At 39.6% G+C, this 27,500-nt stretch overlaps 1 protein-coding gene across 2 annotated transcripts in view; it reads left to right on the top strand.

Moving 5' to 3' along the window:
• The window catches only part of LOC123512999 (multiple PDZ domain protein-like), a 945,060-nt gene that overhangs the window by 452,506 nt on the left and 465,054 nt on the right, over positions 1–27,500 (top strand). For both annotated transcript variants that reach the window (XM_045269789.1, XM_045269790.1), the window contains exons 8-10: positions 1,803–1,909; positions 14,481–14,626; positions 19,318–19,452. In XM_045269789.1, the coding sequence (XP_045125724.1) occupies positions 1,803–1,909; positions 14,481–14,626; positions 19,318–19,452 (388 nt within the window). The remainder of the gene's footprint in view (positions 1–1,802; positions 1,910–14,480; positions 14,627–19,317; positions 19,453–27,500) is intronic.

Here is a 27,500-nt window from a genome sequence, read left to right as displayed (position 1 = left end):
TTCTTCCTATCCTCCTTCCTTCCTTCCTTCCTTCCTTTCTTACTTCTATCATTCCTTTCTTCCTTCCCTCCCTCCCTCCCTCCCTCCTATTTTTATTGATATAGTAAATCGTTTTCTATAAAGAGATCTTACGAAGAGTATTTATTTTCAACATAGGAAAAATCTTGAATTGGACACAAAAATGAAAAAACAACCTAATTTTCCTTTGTATTCTCTCTGCATGTTCATATGTGACCAAAAGAAGAGAAAAGGAGAAAAAAAGAAAAGGGAGGAAAATAAAAACTCATCACAACAGAAATAGAAAATACGAAATGGAAGAGACAATTAAATAAGGCAAACTGAAAAAAGAAGCTTCAATTTTTCCTCGCCTTCTTACTGACGTCCTATTCTGTCTCTGTGTTTGCGTGTTCCGGGAAATTGTTTTAACATACGCCTAGGAATACATTTGTCCGCCCGCGTCTCCGCTGCAGGAGGGAAGGAATGTATGCGACGCGTGTCTGTTACTTAAATCTTTTCAGCTTCACGTTTTCTTCACATTTCTGGCGGCACTTCTCTCTCACATGCGTTTCTTGTTATGAATGTCCTTCTTTGTTGGTCTTTTGTGGAAGTAATTCTCTCTCTCTCTCTCTCTCTCTCTCTCTCTCTCTCTCTCTCTCTCTCTCTCTCTCTCTCTCTCTCTCTCTCTCTCTCTCTCTCTCTCTCTCTCTCTCTCTCTCTCTCTCTCTCTTCATATATTTCTATTATTTTTCATTTCAGCGCCTTATGACTTCGATGTTGTGCCGCAAAAGTATGTTTATCTATCAATTAATCTATCAGTGTGTCATTCAGACGATCAAAATGGAAGTTTTATACACTGTTGTCTTCATTGTAAAGCTTCTGAACATGGTGAGATGGGATTGGAAACTTTGTAGCAAGATTAATACGTGATATTGAAGGATAAAGTTGATATTTTGGTGCGTTTATCCTTCCTGATTTATTGCATTTTCTTGATTTTGCTTTTTTTTTTTTTTATACAATTTTCAGTTTTTTAATATTTTTTCACTTTTTATTTTCATATATCGCATTTTTCTCGATTTTCCAGTTGTTTTTTCATGTTTTTTTTTTGCTTTTTCTTATTCACTGATTCGTATTTAATTATCTTTTCCTTTCCTTAATTCTTTTTTCCATCCTGTTCCTTCTCGCAGTGATTCTCGTTCATATTGCTTGTATTTTTAACCACTCTGTATGCTAATGATATACACGCTTTGCCTCTCGGTGAATGAACTTAATGTCACTATTATTTTTGTACCAGAGCATGTTATTACTCGTGAATGACTGAGATTTCTGACTTTTTTTCCAATGAGTCTGGTCTTGCCGTCCAATTTGTAACCACTCTGTTCCCGAGTAACACAATTTTTCTCTGTTTTATGTAGCAGTATTTTTATGGTGATGGGAAGTGGGAAGTGACCGCCAGGCACACACACACACACACACACACACACACACACACACACACACACACACACACACACACACACACACACACACACACACACACACACACACACACACACACACACACACACACACACTATTTTTATTGTTATTGCTATTAATATCCTGTTATTTTTGTTACTACTACTACTACTACTACTACTACTACTACTACTACTACTACTACTACTACTACTATCAACATCACCACTATTAATCTACTTTCATCACCACTATTAATGTACTTTCATCACCATCAGTATTATTATTACCACCACCACCACCACCACCTGAACTCTAATCCCTAACCAATCTTTCCCTTCCTGCAGAGATGGGCGGCTCGAGGAGGGAGATCAGATTCTGGCTATCGACGGGCAGGTGTTGGACTCTTACATCTCGCACCAGCAGGCTATAGGCATTCTGCAGAAGGCCACACGTGAGTACCTAGGAGTATTTACCTGTCCCGTGTCCTTACCTGTCTTTTTTAGCTTCACCTGCGATTCTTGTGTCTATTTCTTGTTAATTTTTCCCTTGTTTTTTTTTATTGAATGTTTTTTATTTATTTTTCTGGGTTATTTAACTTTTTTTTTAGCTGTTTTATTTATTTATTTTTTTTTTTTACTCATCTTTATTATGTTATGTGTTATTTTTTTACCTGTATTTTTATTTATTGGTTTTTGTTTATTTTTCTGTGTTTAACTTTTTTTTATCAAGTTCATTTCTTTATCTTTTTTTAAAGTAGTTTTCGTTGTAACTTTTTTGTCCTACCTGGTATTTTTCTATTCGGTGTAGTGTGTCAGTCACACCGTATACCTTAATGAGTTCTTGTTAGTGTTACCTCTTTATTCTTCTTTCTTTAACTGTCCTCTCTCTTTTCATATAATTTTCAACGTCACTTGTTATTTTTACTTTGTTTTTAAGTTCGTTACATCTAATTTTTTTTTTTTTTGTAGTTTTTCATCTTTTATCTGTATTCTATTATTTTATGTCTCGTTCTAAACAGTAATTCTTCTTTCTTTAGCTGTCCTTTCTCTTTTCATATAATTTTCAACGTCACTTATTATTTTACTTTGTGTTTAGTTTTGTTACATCTCAAATTATCATATTTTTCCAAGTTTTTCACCTTCATCTGTATTCTGTTATTTCGTGTCTCGTTCTAAACAATAATATGATTCCGTACAATACGAGGCCAAATTGTAGGGTATTACCACCTTTCAATATGCACGACGCCTCCTGGAATCAATAAAATAAACCAGGAAATAGCGGGGACATTACTATTTATGTGGAGATGAACGAGGAAATTAGCCATTACAAAGGAACAATAAAGGGAATAAGTAAAACATAAGGACCAACAAATGAGGCAATAAGTCTCGGCCAAGACATAGACGCCAGGTGTTCACACGTTACTTTGCATACCTCGACGTGACGCGTGACTGCTTATTGGTGCGTGTGTGTGCGTGTGTCAGTGCGTTGCGAGGTGTTGCGTGTCGTGGAGTGTGCCTCGTGTTGCCTGATGGAGGTTGTTGAGTTACCAGGACAAAATACAATGAGCTTTACGTTTTTATTATGAAAGCTTGTTAGGAAGCAAGAAGTGAGTGAGTGGCAGTGTTCAATGAAAGGACACATATTCGTGTTTTAGAGAAAAGACACACGCTTTTAATTCTTCCTTCGATCTATTTACCGACAGCAGTACAATACATAGCGTAGCTTGTTTTTTTTTTATTGCTTTGTTAGGTCTGAATGTATGAATGAATACTCCGATCCGTGGAAAGGTAACAAAACGCGTATCGGAAATGGAGAAAGACTTGTGTTCGTTAGCAATTGGTTTCTTATAACGTATTTCTCTCTTGTGTTAAGTTATTTAAAGGGCGAAAGAAGCCTTGATATTTTTTTTGTTCCCATTGTTAGTTATTTGTGCACGTTTGAAGGAAAGGTTGAGGAGTGAATTGCAGGATGTAAGAGAAAAAAAATGGAGGAATGAGAAGAATGATAAAGACTCACCGAAAAATGAAAAAAAAGTGAAAAAAAAGAAATGAAGAACGGAAATGACCACGGATAATATTGAAAGTTAAAGAAAATGGAAGTAAATTAAAAGAAAAGGAAGTAAAGAAAGAAAGGAGAAGAAGAATCAGAGAAGGTTAACTTTGAAACTGAAAACAATAGAAAGGAGGAAGTGAAAAAGTGAAGGAAGAAGAGCAAAATGGAAGGAAAGGATCACTCAAAGATACTTTTCCACTCTGGAGAATCGAAGTGGAAGAAATAAGAAAAAGAAAGAAAAGAAATGCTTCCCTGAGGATACTTTTAACGGAGAAGAATCGAGCTTGAGGACACGAGAAAGGAGAGAAGGAAGAGAGAAAGGATAAGGAAACTGAAGGACACTTTTAACACCCCCACAAAAGAAAGTATAAATACAGAAAATAAGGAAGAAATTAATTAGGATACTCTTAAGTCCTTCAGTACTGTAAAGCATTTTTACCATGAGTTTTGGGAATGATTAGACCATTTTACTGACATTAGGAAGGGTCTACGGAGGTCAGAAGATAAATGGCCAGTATCTTCTCTATTTTAATCCCCCACACAAGTTTCTGTTTCTGATGCTGTAGAAAATTAAATAGTAAGTGGAATGAATATGAAAACACGTCATGGTACTGAAGGGGATAAAGAAGAAAAAAAAATCAAAGCGAAGGAGTGAAGGATGTGAATAGGAAGGAGGAAGAAAGGAAGTGAAGGACGAAGGAAGGAAGGAAGGAAGGAAGGAAGGAAAAGGATAAAAGGTCACCGAAGGATCGTTTTATTCCCTATCACGTCGCCGGTCAGGGAAGGAGACGGTCGTGAATCGTGATGTGACGGCCGATCTAAGTCCCCCACAATCCCCGAGTGAAGGGCAAACTTAAGAATTCCGAGGGACATTAAATCAGAACGAGGGGTAAATTATTTGGAGAGTGTCGCGAATTGTGAAGAGAGACTGGTTTTTTTTTATGGCTGGTTGAGTGAAGAGTGTGGCGGTTTATTTATTTATTTTTTTCTATTCAGTCTGTTGTGGAAAGGTGTGCATAAACAGGTGGGAAATAAAGTGAAGAGGAATTTTTATGTGGAGAAAGAGTGAAAATTGGTTTGTAAATTGGTGGTGTGTTTTCAAATGTGTTGTGTGAAAGTGAAATAGGTGGTGTGTTTTTAATTGTGTTGTGTGAAGGTGAAGTAGATGAATATATAGTAAAGAAATGGATTGGAATTTAGCTGTATTGAGTCACTGGTAGATAGGGAGATAAGGAGATTAAATATTTTGACAGGTGGCTACTTTAATTGACTAAAATAATATAAACTGGAAGAAAGACAAATAGATAGATAGTTTAACCCCATCAGAACTGTAACGCATTTTTTACCATGAGTTTTGGGTATGATTGGATGATTTTTATAGATTAGGAAGGGTCTGTGGATGTCAGAAGATCAATGGCTACAGTCTTTACTATTCTAATCTCAATTTAAGTATCTGAAGCTGTATGAGACCACCAAATAGTAATCATAACAAATACGAAAACGCGTCATGGTACTGAAGGGTTAATAGTGAAATAGAAATAAGAACAGATACAAGAATACATAAATAAATAAAGACAAACTAACATAGCAAAATAAATACATAAGTGGACAAACACATAGATAAAAAAAAGAAAGATATTTAAGAGAAAATACGTCGTTTGATTTTTGTTGTAGATCATATTTCAAAAACAACAAAACTCAGATATTTTTTTTTTCACTGATTCATGCGTGGAGGTCATGTGCGCTCGGTACGGCGGCCAGCCAATGTTACCTGCGTTATTAATGAGTTGTGTGATACGGCCTGGTATTTTTCTTTATTTATTTTTCACGTGTTGACAGTGCATTCCTTTTAGATGCACTGGATGGGTTAGTGCTTTGCCAGTCAGCGCAGTCTTTCTATCCCTCTCCCACTCTCTTTTTCTATCTCTCTCTCCCTCTCATTGCACATGCATAATACCTGGCTCATGTATTAATTAAGGTACAGGTAATAATAGAACCGTTGCTCTCACCTTTCCCTCACGCTGTTCACTTGCTCCCTCCTCACTCTCTCTCTCTCTCTCTCTCTCTCTCTCTCTCTCTCTCTCTCTCTCTCTCTCTCTCTCTCTCTCTCTCTCTCTCTCTCTCTCTCTCTCTCTCTCTCTCTCTCTCTCTCTTACCAGGAATTGTATTTAGTTATCTTTTTTGACTCGTACCTAATTAATTTTCTTGAATTATTTTGCACCAGTATTGTTGTAGTGATTCTATTGTTGAGATGCCAGGTACGAGAGAGAGAGAGAGAGAGAGAGAGAGAGAGAGAGAGAGAGAGAGAGAGAGAGAGAGAGAGAGAGAGAGAGAGAGAGAGAGAGAGGACGAACCATAATGTAGACAGGAACAGAGAAAAAGAAGATAGAACAGAAGAAGAGAGAAAATAGACGAGTAGAATGAAAGAAAATAGGAAATAGTGGAGAGAGAGAGAGAGAGAGAGAGAGAGAGAGAGAGAGAGAGAGAGAGAGAGAGAGAGAGGTCAAAGGTTAAAGGTCAAGGGAAGTCAGGAAGAGGAACTAACTGAATGTGAATGTTCATGTAAGAGAGAAAAAAAAAAGATAGGAAACTGCAAAATGAAACAGAAACTGAACTGTTTCCTTTGTTCTTTCATTATGGTAGTGGTGTTGATTTTCATACTACTACTACTACTACTACTACTACTACTACTACTACTACTACTACTACTACTACCAAAAATAATAAGTGATAATGACACACTACAAAATGTGAAAGAAAAGATAATAAATAACATGAAGATAAACGGGAAATGAAGAAGAGAGTGACGAAAGGGATTGGGAAGGTGGAAAGGAAGGAAAGGATAAGGGAGGACGAAAGAAGAAGGAAAAATAGAGATCGGAAAGAGGAATTGAGGTCATAAAAAAGGAAGGAAAGAATGAAGAAAGACATGAAAGGCGCGATGGAAGGCGGGAGGAGGATAGGAAGAGAGAGAGAGAGAGAGTGAGAAGAGATGATAATAATGACGGATTGGAGGAGGAAATAAGAGGAAGAGGGAAGTAGGATGGAAAGGAGAGAGAGAATGAAAAAAAGGGATGGGAACTAAGACAAATGAGGAGAAAGGAAAAAAAAAATAACGGTAAGGAAGAGAAATGGATGAAAGCGGTGTCAGAGAGAAGGAGGAGACGATAATAGAAGGGAAGGAGAGAAAGAAGAAGGAAGGGAGAAGAGACAGGGTAAAAGAAAGAAAGGAAGGGGACACTTTCCTCTTATTACTCTCTCTTGCTTTTCCCGTTCGCTTTTCATAACTTTTTTCGTATTTCCTTTTTCCTTGTTTACTGTTTTTCTTTCTTCTTCATTCCTTCTTTTATTATTTTTTGTCCCATTTCCTTTATTTTCCTTCGATTTTATTATTCTTTCCAGTCTTATAATTTTTTCACTAGTATTTTTTTGTTATTCGTTAGTGTAAATTTGGTGTTTTCGTTCTTGTTTTATTTCCTTTTCCTTTTAGTTTTATTTAATCTTTCATTATTAATTTTGTTCACTATGAAATTTTCTGTGTCTGCCTGTCTGTTTGTCTCTTCCCCTCCTTTTTCCACCGTCCTGATTCTCCGCTGTCTTTCATTATCCTTTTTATTTTATGTATTTCTGTTTGTCTTCCTTCAATATCATGTCTTAAATTTTATTAGTCTTTCATTACATTTGTCTGTCTGTCTGTCTGTGTCTGTCTGTCTGATTGTCTGTTTTTCTATCAATCTTACTACTTATCTTCTGTAGTACCAGCATGTCTTAAGTTTTATTAGTCTCATTATTTTATTAGTTTTAATGATGTGTGTTTGTCTGTCTTTCTGTGTCTGTCTGTCTCTCTGTCTCTTTGTTTGTTTTCTATCAATCTCACTATTTGTCTTCCTTTAATACCAGCATGTCTAAGTTTTATTAGTCTTTCATTATTTTATCAGTTTAAATGATGTCTATCTGTCTGTCAATCAATCTATCTGTCTGTCACCTCCCCTTCTCCCTTCAATGTGTATTTAACAAAGCACCACGTTGAGTCAATAGTTAGGCATCTTTTTATACTTTCATTATAGGTTTTAATGATGCTACGCAGTGTTGATGGCCGTGATGGGTGTTAATTGCAGCGCAGGCGGGGAAGTAATATATTGGGAAGAGCAGCCAATAAATAAGCTAATCATCATCATTGGTAAAGATGCCCTAATTAATGCTATTTATAACCCCCATCGTCACATATGCTGCGTAATTCATGTCGTTAAGTTTAAAGGCGGTGTCCTCTCAGTGGTGCAAAGTGGGAAGTGGGTTAATTAATGATGGTGATGATAGTGATGATGGTGGTGGTGGTGGTGGTGGTGGTGGTGAAGCTGATAATGATAGTGGTAATGGTTCTGCCGTGGAAGTTATGGTTTGGTGATGCTTAATGGTGGTGATATGGAGGAGGAGGAGGAGGAGGAGGACGAGGAGGAGGAGGAGGAGGTAAGGGACGATGGAGGAGGTGGAGGAGGAGGAAGAAATCAAGGGACGATGGAGGAGGAGGAGGAGGAGTAGGAGGAGGACGCACATAATGATAATATTGTTAGTGATATGAAAGAAATGATTTTGACGTTGATGTTAATGATTTTAAGGAAAGGCAAAGAGGCAACGAATGCAGGAGGAGGAGGAGGAGGAGGAGGAGGAGGAAAGGAGGAAGAAAAGTTGGAAGAAGAGGAGAAAGAAGACAAGGAAGAGGAGGAGGAGTAATGGTATTGCTAATGATGTTAATAATGATAAGGAAAGGGAAAGAGGAAAGAGATGATAGAGGAAGCGGAAAAGAAAAAGGAGGAGGAAGAAAAAGGACAAGATTAAAAAAATATATTTCCAGCGTTAATGATGCCACTGATAAAAACATAATAAATAAAAAGAACAAAACATCATAATAAAACTGATAAAAATACTTAAATACTAAATAAAAAGACAAACAAAATAGAAGTGACAAAAAAAAAAATGTAATAGACACCGTAGCTTTCAACATACGACATCTTGAAGCGTGAGAAGAAGAAGAAGAAGAAGAACAACAACAACAACAACAACAACAACAACAACAACAACAACAACAACAACAAGAGGAGGAAGAAGAAGAATGACAAGGAGAAAGAGGAAGAAGAGGAGAATGAAGAAGAACAAGAACAAGAGGAAGGATGAGGAGGACGAAGAAAAGCAAGGACAAATAATAATAAGAAGAGGAAGAGGAAGAAGAGGAGGAGAGAGAAGAAGAAGGACAAGGACAAAGAGGAAGTCATTATTAACACGAACTCTCTCACTTCTGACCCTTAAAGTTTCATTTCAGCTCAAACTTAAACATTTATCATCAGCAGAATTCTCTACTAACTTTCCTCCTCCCGACCTGCATTACCATACACTGTCTTTGGAGTTCCCTCTTATCTCACTCACAGTTCTGCAAATCCCCGGAACTTATTGGTTAGTTGAGTGAGTAGCGGTAGTAGTAATGTTGGTGGTGGTGGTGGTGAGGTAGGTGTGCTGTTGTGAGTGTATTGTGGGTGTAAAAAGGTGATAGTCAGAGTAGGAATGTTATGATAGTAGTAATAGTGAAAGTGTTAGTTATGTTTTTATACCGGCAATGTAAATAGATAAAGGTATAGAAGAATAATGTTAAATAAAGATCGTTGTGAGTGTATATTGAGTAAGAGTGTAAAAAGGTGATAGTGTCAGAGTAGTAGTGCTAATAGTGATAGTAGTGATAGTGAAAGTATTAGTTATGGTTTATGTACCGTTAATGTAAATAAAAGATAAATAAGTAGGAGAGTAATGGCAAAATAAAGATGATAAAGATTAGGAAGAGAGATTAATAGAATAAAAGGAATAAATGAATGAATACAATGCGAAATAGTGATAGTTATGCGATTCTTTTATACCGTAAAGTGAATAAAAAGAAAATGAATAAGAGAGTAATGGCAAAATAAAGATGATAGAGATTAGTCAGTAGAACAAAGGAAATAAATGAATAAATATAATCAAGGCAGCAAGATTTGGGAACCTCTATTGCTGTTCGTACATGCAAGAAAATGATAAAAATAGATATTACTTGTGTCAAATAGAAGCAGAACACTATTCAGACACATAACATAAAACATAACTACCAAATAAACCTTTCACGGCTCTCTCATTCCACCCTCCTCCTCCTCCTCCTCCTCTTCCTCTTCCTCTTTCTCCTCGTCCTCCTCTTTCTCCTCTTCGTCGTTCTTTTTCTCCTCTTCCTCCTCTTTTTCTTCTTCCTCGTCCTCTTTCTCGTCCTTTTTCTCCTCTTCTTCGTCCTTTTTCTCCTCTTCATCGTCCTCCTGTTCTTTCTCTTTCTCTTCTTCCTCCTCCTCTTCCTCGTCCTTTTTCTCCTCTTCTTCGTCCTCTTCCTCTTCTTCCTCTTTCTCTTCCTCGTCCTCGTTCTCCTCTTCTTCGTCCTCTTCTTCCTCGTCCTCGTCCTCTTTTTCTTCTTTCTCTTCCTCCTCTTCTTCTTTCTCTTGGTCCTTGTTCTCCTCTTCCTCTTCTCCTGGTCCTCGTCCTCTTCTTCCTCGTTCTCGTCCTTGTTCTCGTCTTCGTCCCTCTCCTCCTCTTCCTTTTTCTCTTCCTCCTCCTCTTCCTCGTCCTGGTCCTCGACCTCCTCCATCTTCTCCTTCTCCTCCTCCTCTCCTCCTCCTCCTCCTCCTCCTCCTCCTCCTCCTCCTCCTCCTCCTCCTCCTCCTCCTCCTCCTCCTCCTCCTCCTCCTCCTCCTCCTCCTCATAATCCACACAACAGTAACAATAATAGTAACAATAATATTCGCTAGAACACCATATCCCAGACACACACACACACACACACACACACACACACACACACACACACACACACACACACACACACACACACACACACACACACACACAAAGGACCTCATAACACTGAAGAGGTGAGAGAGGAGAGGGTACAAACATCAGTGCTTTTCAAATACCCCGTTTTTTTATATTTTTTTTTATCATACAATACAAAAAAAAAAAAATACTTAACCTAAATTTGAGTGTGAAAACTAAAGCACTGTACATTTACCCTTACCTCCTTCAGTACTGGGACACATTTTTTTACCTTGAGTTTTGTGTACGATTAGACCATTTTAATGACATTAGGAAGGGTCTATGGAGGTCAGAATATTAATGGCCACAGTCTTCACTATTTTAATCCCAACATAAGGTTCTGGAGCTGTATGAAATCACGAAGATAGTCACCAGAATGAATATGGAAACGCGTCATGGTACTGAAGAGGTTAAAAAAGACAAAAAAAAAAAAAAATCCATGTCTGATCAACCTTGAAAAAAGTGAAAGTGATTATTAAATATTTTCCCCTCCAGTTGTCTGTTGCCGTTCCACTTAACTCCCCTCACCCCTCAAACCCCCACCGTTTTCTTCCCCCCCCTCACTCGCCCCCCTTCATTTCTTTCCCTCTCCTTCTCACTCCTCTCCATTCGTCCCCTCTCCGATTTCTCCCTTCCTCTCACTACCCTCTGTTCGTCCCCTCTCCGATTCCTCCCTTCCCCTCACTCCCCTCCATTCCTCTCCCTCTCCAATTCCTCCCTCCCCTCACTCCCCTTCATTCCTCTCCCTCTCTTATTCCTCTCTTCCAACTCTTTCTTCTTCTTTTTTTATACTTGATCGTATATACATTCATAAGATATACGCCAATTTATACCGCAAATATGAGAGAGAGAGAGGGAGAGAGAGAGGGAGGAAGCATATTCAATTGTTTATCGCGAGGGAAACTCTTTAAAAATACACCTTCATTAAGACTTATTCGTTCCTAATTTACTGAATAATCTGCACTTGTTTGCTCTGAGTTTCTTTTTTCCATTTTTTTGTTGGTTCGCTGGTTCGCTGGTTCGTTGGTTCGCTCACTCACTCATTCGTTTGTTCGTTAAGTTGCTTGTGAATTAATGAAGCTGATTCGAAGTCGTGTCTGGAACATTATGAAACTCAACTAGCGAAAGAAAAACGCCTTTACGTTGTCGATCACAGAGAGAGAGAGAGAGAGAGAGAGAGAGAGAGAGAGAGAGAGAGAGAGAGAGAATTTCAGGCTTTTAAATCATACCTAAAAATACCTTATGAACGACATGTGCAGGAAAAAAAAACGGGAAAAAACGTGAACTCGTCAGGAAAAAAAAAAAATGATTCTGTGAGGGGAAAAAAAATGTTTGATTCTGTGAGGGGAATAATGTTTGAATTTGTGAGGGGAAAATTTTGATTCTGTGAGGGGAAAAAATGTTTGATTCTATGAGAGGGAAAAATGTGTTTGATTGTATGATGGGAAAAAATATGTTTGATTCTGTGAGGGGAAAAAATTTTTGATTCTTTGAGGGAAAAATGTTTGATTCTGTGATTCTGTGAGGAGAAAAAAGTTTTGTAAAGGACGGCCTCCTCCTGCTTAGTAATGATGGGTGAGGGGAAAAACGACGGGGAAAAAGGAGCGGAAAAAAGGATGATAAAGTCCTGTTGTGTTTGAAAGTGATGTGGTACCGTGTGTGTGTGTGTGTGTGTGTGTGTCCGGGTGATGATGTTTGCAGTGCCTGACAGCCATCGACAATAAGGGTTCAGGAAGTGTTTCATTAGTGGTTCAGAAGCATCGAGCGGCGGTTCGGAGCTTCATATCAGTCTCATTTTCTTTCTTCGTTATTTCTTTAATGTTTTTACTCTTTAATGTTGTATACTTTTTTTTTCTTACTTTCTTTATCGTAACCCTATTTTTCTTTTATTTTTTAAGGAATTTCTTTTAATACCCTTCAAAATTCGCATTTTTCTTAATTTTTTCTCAAGTTTAAGGAATTTTCATATCTTAATTTAATTTCTATAGCTTTTTTTTCTCTTTCTGATCAATAACTTCCCTTTCACATAATGCCAACCTCTTGTAGTTTACCTTATTACAATATCTCGCCCATTTTTTTATCCCACTCCTAAGATTTCTATATAACCTCACTTTTTACCATAAGAAAGCTACATACTTACGTGTTCTACAAATTGAAAACCTAAATGGAAAATGAAAAAAAAAATAGGAATAAAAGATTTCGCTTCATAATTCTCTTCTATGATATATAGAAGCTTCTGACCTTAATCCAAAAAAAAAAAGGGAAAAAGGGAAAGGAAGTGGTTTGGGGGAAGGAATAAGGCGGAGGAAGAGCCAACAGCAGGAGGTGAGCGGAAAGAGATTTGAAGAGGGAGAGGAGGAGGAGGAGGAGGAGGAGGAGGAGGAGGAGGAGGAGGAGGAGGAGGAGGAGGAGAAGAAGAAGAAGAAGAAGAAGAAGAAGAAGAAGAAGAAGAAGAAGAGAGAGGAAGAGAAGGATGAGTAAGAGGAAGAGGAGGAGGAAGAGGAATAGGGGCCACTGTGGAGGAAGAAGATGAGGAAGAGTGAGAGGATGAAGAATGGAATGGAATACAAGTCGGTAGGAGGTGAGAGGAAGACAAGAGGAGGAGGAGGAGGAGGAGGAGGAGGAGGAGGAGGAGGAGGAGGAGGAGGAGGAGAATGAATTATAGGAAGGAAGAAGGGTAAGGTGGACTCGGTAGGAGGTAAAAGGAAGAGAGATGAGAGGAGGAGGAGGAGGAGGAGGAGGAGGCAGGAGGAAGAAGGATGAAGGATGAAGGATGAAAGATGAGGCAGGATCGTGGGGAAGAATGATAGGTAGGAAGTGAGTAAAGAAAAGTAGGATATGCAGGAAGCATGAGGGAAAGAAAATAAATTGGAAACATATTTAGATTTTCAACACAAAAGTTCATTTATTTTTATGCATTTTTATCATTTACCTAGTTTTACCTTGATCCAATTTACTACTGAAGAATAAGAAATAAATATATATATAGTCATCGTCATCACTATCATTATTATTATTATTATTATTATTATTATTATTATTATTATTATTGGTACTACTACTATATTTAACCTCGAAACTTATACAGAGTTCAATTGATGCGGTGAAATGGAGCCGCGTATTTATGTATGATACACAAAAAGTCTATATTTAGCCCTCGAATTTGTATGTCTGCAATTGATGTAATAAAATAAACCTCATATTTCTCCGCTAATCGGTAATAGTGACAGTTGGCAATGCGCTCATTGATTGGCTGCTCAGAGAGAGAGAGAGAGAGAGAGAGAGAGAGAGAGAGAGAGAGAGATTTATTGTACTATTCAAAGGAAATAATGAAAGTAATGACGAGTACTGAGGAGCTAAAAAAATTATGTTTTGAGAATAACGAGTTTTAAAAAGCGATTAATATATAGTAAGTTAACATGGAAGAAACGAAAAATAAAGAAAAAAAAAATATAAAAAATACTTAACTGTTGAAAAAAGTAACATTTCTGTGTCTAATATAAAGAATAGTGAAGAAAAATTTGTGTGTAAAAGGGATAACTGGCCAAGGGCAACAAAAAATATTAAAAAAATGCCCACTTATCTGCTAGTTCCCATGCAGGTCATAAGGTCAGCCGAAATAAAGGGAGAAATGTAGTTAGCAAGATGAGAAGAGCAGTTAGATGGTAGACATGTGGAGTAGGAAAGACCAAATCCAAGCCAGGAACCGAAATAAAGGGAGAAATGTAGTTGTCAAGGTCAGAAGAGCAATTAGGTGGTAGATGTGTGGAGTAGGGACGACTGAACCCAAGCCAGCTACTGTGAACAATGCAAAGGGCTGAAGGAAAAGGAAGAATGATATGAGGAGTAAATCGAAGACATGAATAATTCCATAAATTTGAAAGTATGATTTTTATGATCACACACACACACACACACACACACACACACACACACACACACACACACACACACACACACACACACACACACACACACACACACACCGGGAAAACTTAAGCAAAAAAAAAAAAAAAAACAGAATAATTGAATATATATAAAAGAAGCATCTTGATTAAATTCCTGCATCTTATAACCCTGATTTTCTTTCTCCTCAGGGCTTGTGGATCTGGTGGTGGCCCGCGCGCCGCCCCTGGAGAAGCAGCCTGACAGTGGTGCCGCCGAGCAGAGCCAGGACACCCAAGATACCTCCCTCACGCCCTCCCAGGCTCTCCCCTTGCAGGATCAGCCCGCTACAGACATGGTAAGTGAAGCAAGTGAAGGGTTCCAGGTGATAGATATAGGAGAAGGAGGAGGTGGTGGTGGTGGTGGTGGTGGTGGTGGTGGTGGTGGTGGTGGTGGTGGTGGTGGTGGTGGTGGTGGTGGAGGACTGGAGAAGGAGGAGGTGGTAGTGGTGGAGGATGGGGAGGAAGAGGAGTAGAATGAGGAGGAGGTGAAGGAGAAGGAGAGCAGGAGGACAAAGAGAAGGAGTAGGAGAAGAAGGAGTAAGAGAAGGCGTAGGAGGAGGAGGAGGAAGAAGAAAAAGGAGGAAAAGCAGTAGAAGAAAAAGAAGAACAAAAAGAACAACAAAAAAGAAGAAGAAGAAGAAGAAGATGACGAAGGAAAGAAGAAGAACATGAGGAGGAGTAGGAGGAAAAGGAGGAGGAGGAGGAGGAGGAGTAAGACAAGGAGAAGGAGGAATGATTTTAGTAACATTCATAGCATCAACAGTAATGACAAAGAAGAAGAGATGAAGGAGGTGGAGATGGTGGTGAAGGAAATGGAGGAAATGTAGGAAGAGGAATAACATTAGCAACATTCATAATAATAGTAGTAATGGAAACGAGGGGAGGAAAAAGAGGAGAGAAACAAGAAAATAGAAGAGATAGGAAGAGCAAGAAGAAGAAATAACATCAACAACGACAGTAATATGAATAGTAAGAGTAAAAATAGTGTGGAAGAGGAGGAGGAAGACGAGTAAAAGGAGGAGGAGGAGGAGGAAGAGGAAGAGGAAGCTGAGTAAAAGGAGATGATGGAAAATATATAAAATGAAACTAATTAAAAAAGTAAATAAAATGAGAAAAAAAAGGAATTAATTTGAGGAAGAACAGAATGGAAAACAAAAATAGAAATGTGGAATAATTGTGAATTGAAGAATAAAAAGAGATTAGGAAACAGAAATTCAAGACTAGAGAGAGAGAGAGAGAGAGAGAGAGAGAGAGAGAGAGAGAGAGAGAGAGAGAGAGAGATTGAAAATACATCTGCTTCTTCAAACTTTAAAAGAATATCAGGTAACGGAGAAAGAGATACAAAAAAAAAAAATAAAACAAAGAGCTTGAAAGTTAGAACGAGAAGAAAGAAGCAGAAAGAGAGAAACACAAAAAGCGTGTTTCGGAGGAGGAGGAGGAGGAGGAGGAGGAGGAGGAGGAGGAGGAGGAGGAGGAAAAGAAGATAGTAAAGAAGAAGAAATGCAATGTTGAATTACCTTTTAAAAAACAAATATTGGAGTATAAGGAAATGAACAGAGAGAGAGAGAGAGAGAGAGAGAGAGAGAGAGAGAGAGAGAGAGAGAGAGTTATATATAGTAGAATTTGAACTTGGAATCTTGTTTGTTCTCTCTCTCTCTCTCTCTCTCTCTCTCTCTCTCTCTCTCTCTCTCTCTCTCTCTCTCTCTCTCTCTCTCTCTCGAAGCCTCACCACTAAAATGCAGCCCATCCATCCTTCCTACTTCTTCCCTCTCTTTTCCCTCCCCCTCCTCCTTCCCTCCATCCCTCCTTCCCTCTTTCCCCTCCTTCCCTCCTTCCCTCCTTCCATGAACCCACTCTAGTATTCATGGTTTTCTTGCATGTATCGATCTTCTGCACTGTTCCCCCGTCCTCCTCTCTCTCTCTCTCTCTCTCTCTCTCTCTCTCTCTCTCTCTGTCTCTGTCTCTGTCTCTGTTCTTCACCGCTCGAGTATCTTCCATTTCTAGACAGATGAAAGAGAAGTAAAAGGAGAAATGATGAAAATCTGGGAAAAATTTGACAGAAAGGGGCGAGAGAAATTGATGGGGCGATAAATTGCAAGAGGAAGGTAGATGGAATGATCAAATGGACCGAATGAATGATGGAAGCGAGTTACACCCCAAAATAGTTTTCTGTTTGTTGGATTGTTCTATTGCACTATATGTATCTTATTCATAGAAGGGAGGTGTATCCAGTTCAGTGTATTGAGAGAGAGAGAGAGAGAGAGAGAGAGAGAGAGAGAGAGAGAGAGAGAGAGTGATTGTAGTGGTGGATCTGAGTGGCATCTCGATCACAGCCACCTCGGAGCAGTGCCACCAGCTAATACAAGTGCCAATGTAGGTGTCATACGTCTCTCTCTCTCTCTCTCTCTCTCTCTCTCTCTCTCTCTCTCTCTCTCTCTCTCTCTCTCTCATCATCATCAAGACGAGAATGAACCAAAATAGGAAGGAGGCGAAAGTAAAATAGCTAATTTCATTCCACCCACCTTGAGAGAGAGAGAGAGAGAGAGAGAGAGAGAGAGAGAGAGAGAGACAGACAGACAGACAGACAGACAGACAGACAGACAGACAGACAGACAGACAGACAGACAGACAGACAGACAGACACACACACACACACACACACACACACACACACACACACACACACACACACACACACAGAAGGCAACAAGAAGCAGCAAAACAACACAGGGATCCTAAAATGAAAGCACTGGAGGTGGTCACGAGGGTCACGAGGGGGTTAATGCACAGAACGAGGCGCCTCCACTCCCTGTTATGCGGCGCTGGGGTGACACGCTTTTTCAGTAAGAGGCGGGAAGGGTGGCGCCGCTGGGGACTAGATGCGAGGCGACAGGGGGAAAGAGGATAGGAGAAGAGAGGAACAGAGGACACCCGGAAGAGGAGGAGGAGGAGGGCGGGTTGTTTTCTAATAGAGTGATATATAGGAGAAGGCTGAGATAGAGATGGGTGTAGTCGTTTGTTCTCTTATAGGCTGAAATATACGACGTGGAGGAGGTGGTGTAGGAAGAGGAATTGGAGGAGGAGGAGGAGGAGGAGGAGGAGGAGGAGGAGGAGGAGGAGGAGGAGGAGGAAGGCAGCATTCTAATAGGATGACATATAGTAGGAGGAGGAGGAGGGAAGCAGGTGGTTGTCCTCTAATAAGGTGAAATACACAAAGACGAGGAGAAAGAAAGCAAATCGCTAATAGGAAGAAACATAGGAGGAAAAGGAGGAGGAGGAGGAGGAGAGAGGAGAAGAAGAAGAAGAAAAGGAGGAAGAGGAAGATGAGGATGAGGAGGAGGAGGAAGCCAGCACTCTAATAAGGCAAAATATAGGAGGTAGAGGAGGAGGAAGAGAACCAGTAGGAAGAGGAGAAGGAGGAGGAGGAGGCGGTGGCGGCGGTGGTGGGTCAGCGTGACGGTAGGCCATATATCGCGGGGCTGGTGGACGCCATTAGGTCATCATGGCGGTGATCATTGTGACTTTATGGCGACGTGATCAGAAGGGCGCCGCGTCACTCTTGTTATGACGTGTCCGTTTTCTCTTTGCTCTTTACCTTATCTCTCTCTTAGTGCTTCATGTTCTTGTCTCTCTTACTGCCTGTGTTGTCTTTTACTGCTCCTACTATTACTTACATCTCTTAGTGTTTGCATACTTGTCTCTCTTACTGCTTATTATTTTTACCAGTTTGTTTTTGATACGTGTTTTGTCTGAATATATATCAAATATTACTCTGCGAAGTGTAATTGATAACATGTGGTAGTAATGGAAGTAGTAATGCCAATGATAAATATGTTGATAAAGTTGTTATTCTCATTTTTTCATCCAATCAGCGTGACTAGGATATCCGTTTCCCCTTCAGTACCATGACGCGTTTCCGTATTCATTCTCATTACTATTTGGTGGTTTTATACAGCTTGAGAAACTCATGTGGGGGATTAAAATAGTGAAGACTGTGGCCATTAATTTTCTGACCTCCATAGACCCTTCCTAATGTTAATAAAAAGGTTTAATCGTACATAAATCTCAAGGTAAAAATGTCTCCCAGTATTGAAGGAGTCAAGATCAGCACAAAGAGATTCTGAGTGTAGAGTCTTGAATGCGAGTCGAGGAGCCGCCACGTGATCGCCTCAAGATATTCTCAATCACCTGGGCTTCATTCACTGCCATGCATTTATCTATTTATCCTTCCTTAAATTACAGAAGCGTGTCTCTCCCGGCTATTCAGAACATTATGCGGAACGCCGGTGCCCCACTTGAGCCCCACAAAACCCGGAAAATGAGTGAAATATGCATGCAGTCTATTACGTCTAAACTTAGCGGCGAATGGGAGAGAAATGAGAGACGCGGCTGCCTTTTAGTGTTGAATGAAAACGTAGACGATGATCCTCCATTCCGCTGCTGAGTCAGGGGAATGATTTAGTGAAGAAAAACACTCTTTTAAGCCTTCAGATCCCTTCTCAAGCATATTCACCGAAATACTTTACTGGGATTCGTCTCTAAAATCGCCTCAACTTCCTGGAAATGCGAGGAGGGTAAATGGAGTAATTTCAGCCATTTATTCAAGGGGTTTTTATTATTATTATTTTTTTTTTCGATGTTTCTCCATTCACTTCAGGTTTTTTGTGGTGGTTGTCATTCTTCCTCGCCATCACACGTGTCTAGATCCCCTTGTTTGTTTTACCCCTTATTGGCATTTACTCTAATATTCCTCGCCTTTCCAATTTACTCTCTCTCTCTCTCTCTCTCTCTCTCTCTCTCTCTCTCTCTCTCTCTCTCTCTCTCTCTCTCTCTCTCTCTCTCTCTCTCTCTCTCTCTCTCTCTCTCTCTCTCTCTCTCTCTCTCTCTCTCTCTCTCTTTCATTCATAAATACACCAATAAATCTGGACTTTATAAAACGCTGCCCTTTATCTCTCTCATGATCATCTTTCTTCTTCCCCACACGCAGCTGAACACGGAGTGGGCGCAGGTGGAGGTGATTGACCTCATCAACGACGGATCCGGCCTCGGCTTCGGCATCATCGGGGGCAGGTCGACCGGCGTGGTGGTGAAGACCATCCTCCCTGGGGGCGTGGCCGACAGGGTGAGTGTATTAATTTTGTGTGTGTGCGTGTGTGTGTGTTTATGTGCGGGCTGTGTCCTTGAACTCTTCCCTCTCTCACCTTGAGTTTTTTCAAAGGCCACAGAGATGATTAGTCTTGTTCGTTAGTGTTTCTGCTATTAATAATGTAGGAATTCTGTTGATCTCCAACTGGTACTACAAAGACACCTCGTAAACTCAGGTAACTTCAACTAAAGCCTTGGGAATGTAACGGAAATGCATTTGAGAAGTGTTTACGAAATTTGGGCATTCGTGTGTGTGTGTGTGTGTGTGTGTGTGTGTGTGTGTGTGTGTGTGTGTGTGTGTGTGTGTGTGTGTGTGTGTAGGTGTGTAGGTGTGTGTGCTTATCTAAATTTTCCTTCAGTATTTTTCCCTGTGCATTATTGTTTCCTTTTCCCTCGTTTCTCTTTCTCGTTATTTGTGTTTTTTTCACGTTTTTCATTCTTTTTCCTTTACATTTTCAGCATTTCTCTGATATAATTCGTGTATAGTATTTTCTCTCTCTCTCTCTCTCTCTCTCTCTCTCTCTCTCTCTCTCTCTCTCTCTCTCTCTCTCTCTCTCTCTCTCTCTCTCTCTCCGATATTTTTCTGTATATTCTTTCTCTGTATTTGCTTTTTGAAAATTCTCAGTGTGTCCGTCGTTGTTATATTCCTTTATCCTCCATTTTCGGTTTCGTATTACATATCATAATCTTTTCTCATGGTTATCCGCTTTTCAGTCACCTTCAACCTATATTCCAGTCACCTTCAACCTGTATTTTTCGTTCTTTTCTCATGGTTATCCGCTTTTCAGTCACCTTCAACCTATATTCCAGTCACCTTCAACCTGTACCATGGTTATCCGCTTTTCAGTCACCTTCGACCTATATTTTGTCACTTTCAACCTTGTATTTTAGTCACCATCCTATATTTTTTTCGTTCTTTTCTCAGTGATTTGCTTTCCAGTCATTTTTAATTTAATCTATATTTTTCGTTCTTTTTCTCGTGATTATTCGCTTTTTAGTCACCTTCAACCAGTATTTTAGTCACCTTCAACCTATATTATTTGTCTCAACTTATATTTTTCGTTCTTTTCTTAGTTATTTGCTTTTCACTCACTTTCAACCTATATTTTAGTCACCAACTTATATTTTTATTTTTTTCTCTGTTCTGTTAAAATTTTTGTTGGCAGCGTGTTACTAGTCTACTGTCCAATGCTTTCCCTCATGATTCAAGTCGTAGTAGTGTTTTTTTTTTATATTCCTTTGTTTATGTTTTGAATAATACCATTCGGAATTATTGATCATCTCATATTTGGTTAAACTCAGGCTTTCTTAATTTTTTTTTAATTTTTTTATTTCTTTACATAACTTTTTTTCTGGACATATATAAGTGTTTTCTCGTAATCTTTTCTAGACTCGATTTTAGATTGTTTTTCATGATCTTTTTTCGTTTTATTTGGATTGTTTCTTCTTATTAATCCCTTTGTGTCATCTACTAATTATTAAGTATACTTGTGAAGGTGAAGGCGTTGTTGGTTCAAATGTGATCTAAGTCGTAGTAATGCGGTAATTATAATTCATCCTTAAAATATGGTTAATTTTACTAGACTATATTGTACTTTTTCTACGCTAACGTTTTCTTTTATGTCCTCGACTGATGTAAGGTAGACATATCGTGCAATAGGTGCAAGTGTATACGCATATCAGTGTTAACCCCTTCAGTATCATGACGCATTTCTATATTTATTCTATTTTCTCTTTGGTGATTTTATCCAGCTTCAGAAACTCATGTGGGTATTAAAAGAGTGAAGACTGTAGCCATTAACCCCTCTCAGTATTGGGACACATTTTACTTTGAGTTTTGTGTACGGTTAAACGATTTTATTTACATTAGGCAGCGTTTATGGAGGTCGGAAGATTGAATGCCGGAGTCTTCACTATTTCAATCCCCACTTGAATTTCTGAAACTGAATATAATCACCAAATAGAAAGCAGAATGAATATGGAAACACGTCATCATACTCAAGTGGGTTCATAATCTGACCTCCATAGACCGTTGCTAATGTCAATAAAATCGTCTAATCGCACATAAATCTCAAGGTGAAAATGTTTCCTTGTATTGAAGGGATTAAGGAAGGGAAAGTCAAGGTCTGCTGAATCCAGGATATCACACTGTCTCTGTATTCTTTGTGCGTGTGTGTGCTCACCCACCACAGGATCAGGCGTGTCGAGGCCAAGGTGACGCCCGCTGGCAAATGTCCTCAACTTAACCTTTTACATTATTCTTTGACATTTTGCCTAGCCCTTCTGTCTCTCTGACTCTCTCTCTCTCTCTCTCTCTCTCTCTCTCTCTCTCTCTCTCTCTCTCTCTCTCTCTCTCTCTCTCTCTCTCTCTCTCTCTCTCTCTCTCTCTCTCTCTCTCTCTCTCTCTCTCTCTCTCTCTCTCTCTCTCTCTCTCTCTCTCTCTCTATGACAGCTTTGCGTGTGTAACTTAGTATATGTCAGGTATTATTATTATTATTATTATTATTATTATTATTATTATTATTATTATTATTATTTTATTTATTTATTTATTTTTTTTGTTGGTGATATCGTTATTATTATTGCCAGTCATGCGAAATCTACTTTGCAGTCTCTATACTTTGGTTAATTGCAGCATAAAGGTCTGTACTAATGGCTGTGTAGTGCATTAGTCTTTATAGCATCCACGTGTCCTGTCCGAGAGTGGTAGTTGCATAACCGTACACTCTCCCCCACTAGTCTCATCCTAACTGTTTTTAGTGTTAATGTGTATGAGGGGAAAAAATGATAATATTCGACGCCGCGTGTGACGAGGCACATGTATAAAATAGGCTCGTGGGTGTTGAATACTTTGGAGTGTTAATTGGTAACTTTTGGCAGCGTCGTTGGTGAGAGAGTGTTATTAATAGTTGTAGGGAATTTAGCAGTGTATTAGTATTGTTGTTGTTATTATTTTTTATTATTTTATTATTATTATTATTATTATTATTATTATTATTATTATTATTATTATTATTATTATTATTATTATTATTATTATTATTATTATTATTATTATTACAATTACAACAACAACAACAACAACAAGAACTACTACTACTACTACTACTACTACTACTACTACTACTACTACTACTACTACTACTACTACTACTACTACTACTACTACTACTACTGCTATTGCTGCTACTGCTACTGCACCACCACCACCACCACCACCACCACCACACCAATATCGCTTTTAGGATTACCACTACCTGCACAAACATAAGCATAACCAACCCTATCAACACCGCATCCTGGTTTTAGCAAAGACACCCTCTATCACACATCCACGCACGTAAACTCATCAGCAAACATCACGGCGCCTTTACGGGCAGCCAGTGTGTGCAAATCTTGGAATACGAGTCTGACCTACACGTTGCTCCTAATCTTTCTGCAAGTCTGGGAGCGCTGCAGGCATGAATGATTAGACGGGGGAGTTCCTGGTGTAGTAAATTTCCTTACTCTCCCTGTAATTTCCTTCCCTGGAACAGATAAAGGCTGGGGATGGAGTCTGCGAGGCGTGCAGGGCGTGGGATCAGCACTGCACCACACATTCTTAAGTTTATCTCCCCGGGAAAGTCTACGGCCACACACAGCCACATTTCACTTACTCTCTTTGCCCGACTCGCGCCAAGCCAAAACACACAAACCCAACACACACACACACACACACACACACACACACACACACACACACACACACACACACACACACACACACACACACACACACACACACACACACAGAGAGAGAGAGAGAGAGAGAGAGAGAGAGAGAGAGAGAGAGAGAGAGAGTTTTCCTAGCCATACGGTATGTTGTATATTCTTCATTATGAAATATGAGATTTAGGGAAAAATAAGACGAAAAGAAGAAGGAAATATGAAGTTAAATCAATATATAAGTTAACCCAAAATAAAAATAAAAATACGTAAGGAAAAAATAAATCCAGCTTGACGTGAAATATGTAATGTGGAAAAAGGAGAGGAAAGGAGAAAAAAAAAGTAAGGCAGTGAAGAAAAGAAGAAAACCCTCCCCAGAAGAATATAAAAGGAATTCTAAGGCACAATGAGAGCCTAAAAAAAAAGCATATGCCTACAATACTGAAAGGAACGAGGAATCTGGCCGCGTCTCCTGCCTTTCTCCCGCTCCTTCCTGCTCATTCCTACTCCCTCTGCCTCCTACACTCTCTCTCTCTCTCTCTCTCTCTCTCTCTCTCTCTCTCTCTCTCTCTCTCTCTCTCTCTCTCTCTCTCTCTCCTATTCTTCTTAATCTACATTTCTTCAACCTACACTTCTTAAAATGCGTCTGAATTCTATCTGTCTGTGTGTCTGTGTCTATGTCTGTCTGTCTGTCTGTCTGTCTGTCTGTCTGTCTGTCTGTCTGTCTGTCTGTCTGTCTGTCTGTCTGTCTGTCTGTCTGTCTCTCTCTCTCTCTCTCTCTCTCTCTCTCTCTCTCTCTCTCTCTCTCTCTCTCTCTCTCTCTCTCTCTCTCTCTCTCTCTCTCTCTCTCTCTCTCTCTGTGTGTGTGTGTGTGTGTGTGTGTGTGTGTGTGTGTGTGTGTGAGAGAGAGAGAGAGAGAGAGAGAGAGAGAGAGAGAGAGAGAGAGAGAGAGAGAGAGAGAGAGAGAGAGAGAGGAAGCAGATGGTGGTAGGAAAACAATTTTTTGTCTTTAAAATTAATTATTCACACGCTTGACGTTTTAATTAGCGTCCATTAATGCATATATATTAGTGCGTGTATTGCGCAGCCTTGTTAGGGAGTAATTTGTTTAATGGCTCTCCCTACACCTAACTTTTGGCACCTGATACTGCGGAGGCCTTGGGGGAGAGAGGGAGAGGGAGAGGGAGAGGGAGGTTGGAGTTCATAGGAACAGGAAAGACAAATAATTATAAGGAATTATGATACGAAATGTAGAGAAAGAATATTTAGATAGGAGAATAAACAGAAACAATGTTGTGGTAAATGAAAAGGGAAACGAAAACGAAAGAATAATAAAAAATGAAAAATAGAAAATAAGTGAAGGAGGAAGAGGAATTACATGATTAATAGAAAAAAAATAATATTAAGACTAAACTGTTAAATAAAGGGAAATATAGGTAAATAAATAACACCTTAAAAAGAAACCAGGACGAGGAGTAAAGAAAAATCAGGACGAGTAGCAAAGGTGAGAAATGAGGAAGAGTAGCAAAGAGAAAATAAAAATCATGAGTAGAAAAGAGGAAAAAAAAAAAAAACAATCACAACTCAGAAAAGACAAATAAAACAAGAAAAATCCATAAACACATCCCGACATTAAAGCCATGAGCAGGAAACACCCCACAGAACTGGAGCAAGGAATGTCAGTACGTAATGGTGTTAATCCCCACAATCAGCTTGGAATAATCACCTTTGTGGGACAACCAAATTTTGCATCACAATTGGACAACAAGGGAAGTGAGTCCACAGTGTTGCATGTTGGTCGTCCGTGGCCTCTAGTAATTTTCAAAGCTGGGAGGGTTCAATGTGATAATGTTTCCTGTATTTTCTCGCCATTAGTGTAAAGTTTGGAAAGTTTGGTGGTGGTGGTTGTGGTGGTCGTGGTGGTGTGCAGTAAGGTGTAAGGCGCGGACGATACGTGAAAAGTTTTACGGGTTTAGATATGCTATGAAAACAACAGTGGTGGTAATGGTGGTGGTGGTGGTGTGGTGGTGGTGTGGTACTTTTGCATCTCTCTCTCTCTCTCTCTCTCTCTCTCTCTCTCTCTCTCTCTCTCTCTCTCTCTCTCTCTCTCTCTCTCTCTCTCTCTCTCTCTCTCTCTCTCTCTCTCTCTCTCTCTCTCTTTTTATAATGTGTGTGTGTGTGTGTGTGTGTGTGTGTGTGTGTGTGTGTTTACGAGAAAGTAGGTCAGTGTCTATCTATATATCTATATCATATTAGATCATCTCTCTCTCTCTCTCTCTCTCTCTCTCTCTCTCTCTCTCTCTCTCTCTCTCTCTCTCTCTCTCTCTCTCTGCAGGCGGATCGAAGGTAATTTTCAACTTATCGCAGAAGAAATGGTTATTGGAAGATACCGGCCAAGTTGCAAAATTAACGAATGTAATGATAATGGTGGCGTGGAGGGTGCAGGAAGGGCATAAGCCACCATTAAGTAGTGAGATAACCGTAGCTATAATAATAATATTTTTTAATCATTTCTTTTTAACCTCTTCAGTACAGGGACGTATTCTCTACCTTGATATTTGAGTGTGATTAGGCGATTTTTTTGGGGGCATTAGGAAGGCTCTATGGAGGTGAGAAGATTAATGGCCAGAGTCTTTCACTGTTTTAATCACCATAAGTTTCTGAATCTGTATAAAGATCACCATATAGTAAGCAGAAGGGATATGGAAACGTGTCATGATAATAAAGGGATTACTATTTAAACGTATTATTAATTTTTGTAATATTGATTCAAGATTTAATTCGTTTGTCTAGTAGTAGTAGTAGTAGTAGTAGTAGTAGTAGTAGTAGTAGTGTTCTCTCGCTTCCCATTGTGTGTTTACCTGACAATTTTGAGCATTAAAGTGTATGAATAAGTGAGTCAATGTGTGAAATTCCACAGTAGGTGAATTTGTGTAACAGACTTGCTTTGTTCGTTGTATTCATAACTTTTCTGTTGGTGAATGATAAGGAGAGAGAGAGAGAGAGAGAGAGAGAGAGAGAGAGAGAGAGAGAGAGAGAGAGAGAGAGAGAGAGAGAGAGAAAGTGAAAGGGAGAGGAAGAAGGAGAGTGAGAGGTAGAAGGAGAAGGAGAAGGAGAGGAGAGGAGAGGGAGAGGGAGAGGAAGAGGAGAGAGAGAGAGAGAGAGAGAGAGAGAGAGAGAGAGAGAGAGAGAGAGAGAGAGAGAGAGAGAGAGAGAGATGTTGCTCACCGCAGGGAAATTCATGATATTTTGTGTTGGTGAATAACAAAGAGGGAGGGGGGCGTGTGGCTGATCTACATGCATGAAGGTGAATCGTTCTCTCCAATGAGGAAATATGAACGTTACTCAAAGCCACACTGCCAAAGGAACTGTTCCAGGCGTTCTTTCTTTCGTCCGTGTGTAAAGTTTGTTGCTCTCAGAGATAAGACCACGGAATAAATGCTCTTGTTTTGTGTTTTTTTTTCTTTTTTCTTCTTCTTCTTCTTCTTCTTCTTCTTCTTTTTTTCTTCATTTCAAACTCTTCTCTGAAATGTCAACTAGAATTCCTCTTTGCAGTCGAGAAATGATGCTTCCTAGAGAGAGAGAGAGAGAGAGAGAGAGAGAGAGAGAGAGAGAGAGAGAGAGAGAGAGTTGGGCACGTAACCTGTATAATCGTGGGCTGAGTAATGGTGATGTTGAGTTATGGTGATTCCCAGGTGTAATCCGAGTGAATGGTGATGCAGGAGCGGGTGTGTGCTGCTGGTGATGGCCATGCTCTCTTTTCCTCCTGGTGATGTCATAATTGATGGTTAATTCGCGTAGTGTATGGTGATTGTTGGTCTGCGATGGTGGTGGTGGTGGTGGTGGTGGTGGTAGTGGTGGTGGTGTTGGTGGTGGTAGTAGTGATGATGGTGTTTGTTTTGTTAGTGGTGGTTGTGGTGTTTGTGGGTTAAGTGGTAGTAGTGGTGGAGGTGGTGGTGGTGGTGGTGTTAGTGGTGGTGGTGGTGGTGTTATTGGTGGTGGTGGTGGTATTTGTGGTGTAAGGGGTAGTAGTGGTGGTGGTGGCGCTCGTGGTGGTGTTAGTAGTGGTGGTGGTGGTGGTGGTGGTGGTTATATTTCTTTGTCTTACTCTAAAAAATAAAAAGGAAGTTTATTTTTTATGGTGCTGTTAATTGTCCTGCCGTTTATTGAAGTCGTGTATGTGATTGTGCCGTTCGGAGTAATGGTGATAATTGGTCTAATAGTCTTGGTGATCAACTGTGAAGGTGCAAGAGTAAAAGAATACATGAGTCGCGCAATTTTGGTGTTGGTGATATTATTGGTGAATATAATAACATAAAA

Source organism: Portunus trituberculatus, chromosome 35 (assembly GCF_017591435.1).
Source record: "Portunus trituberculatus isolate SZX2019 chromosome 35, ASM1759143v1, whole genome shotgun sequence".
Lineage (NCBI taxonomy): Eukaryota > Metazoa > Arthropoda > Malacostraca > Decapoda > Portunidae > Portunus > Portunus trituberculatus.
This window is presented reverse-complemented; position numbering and strand designations above follow the sequence as displayed.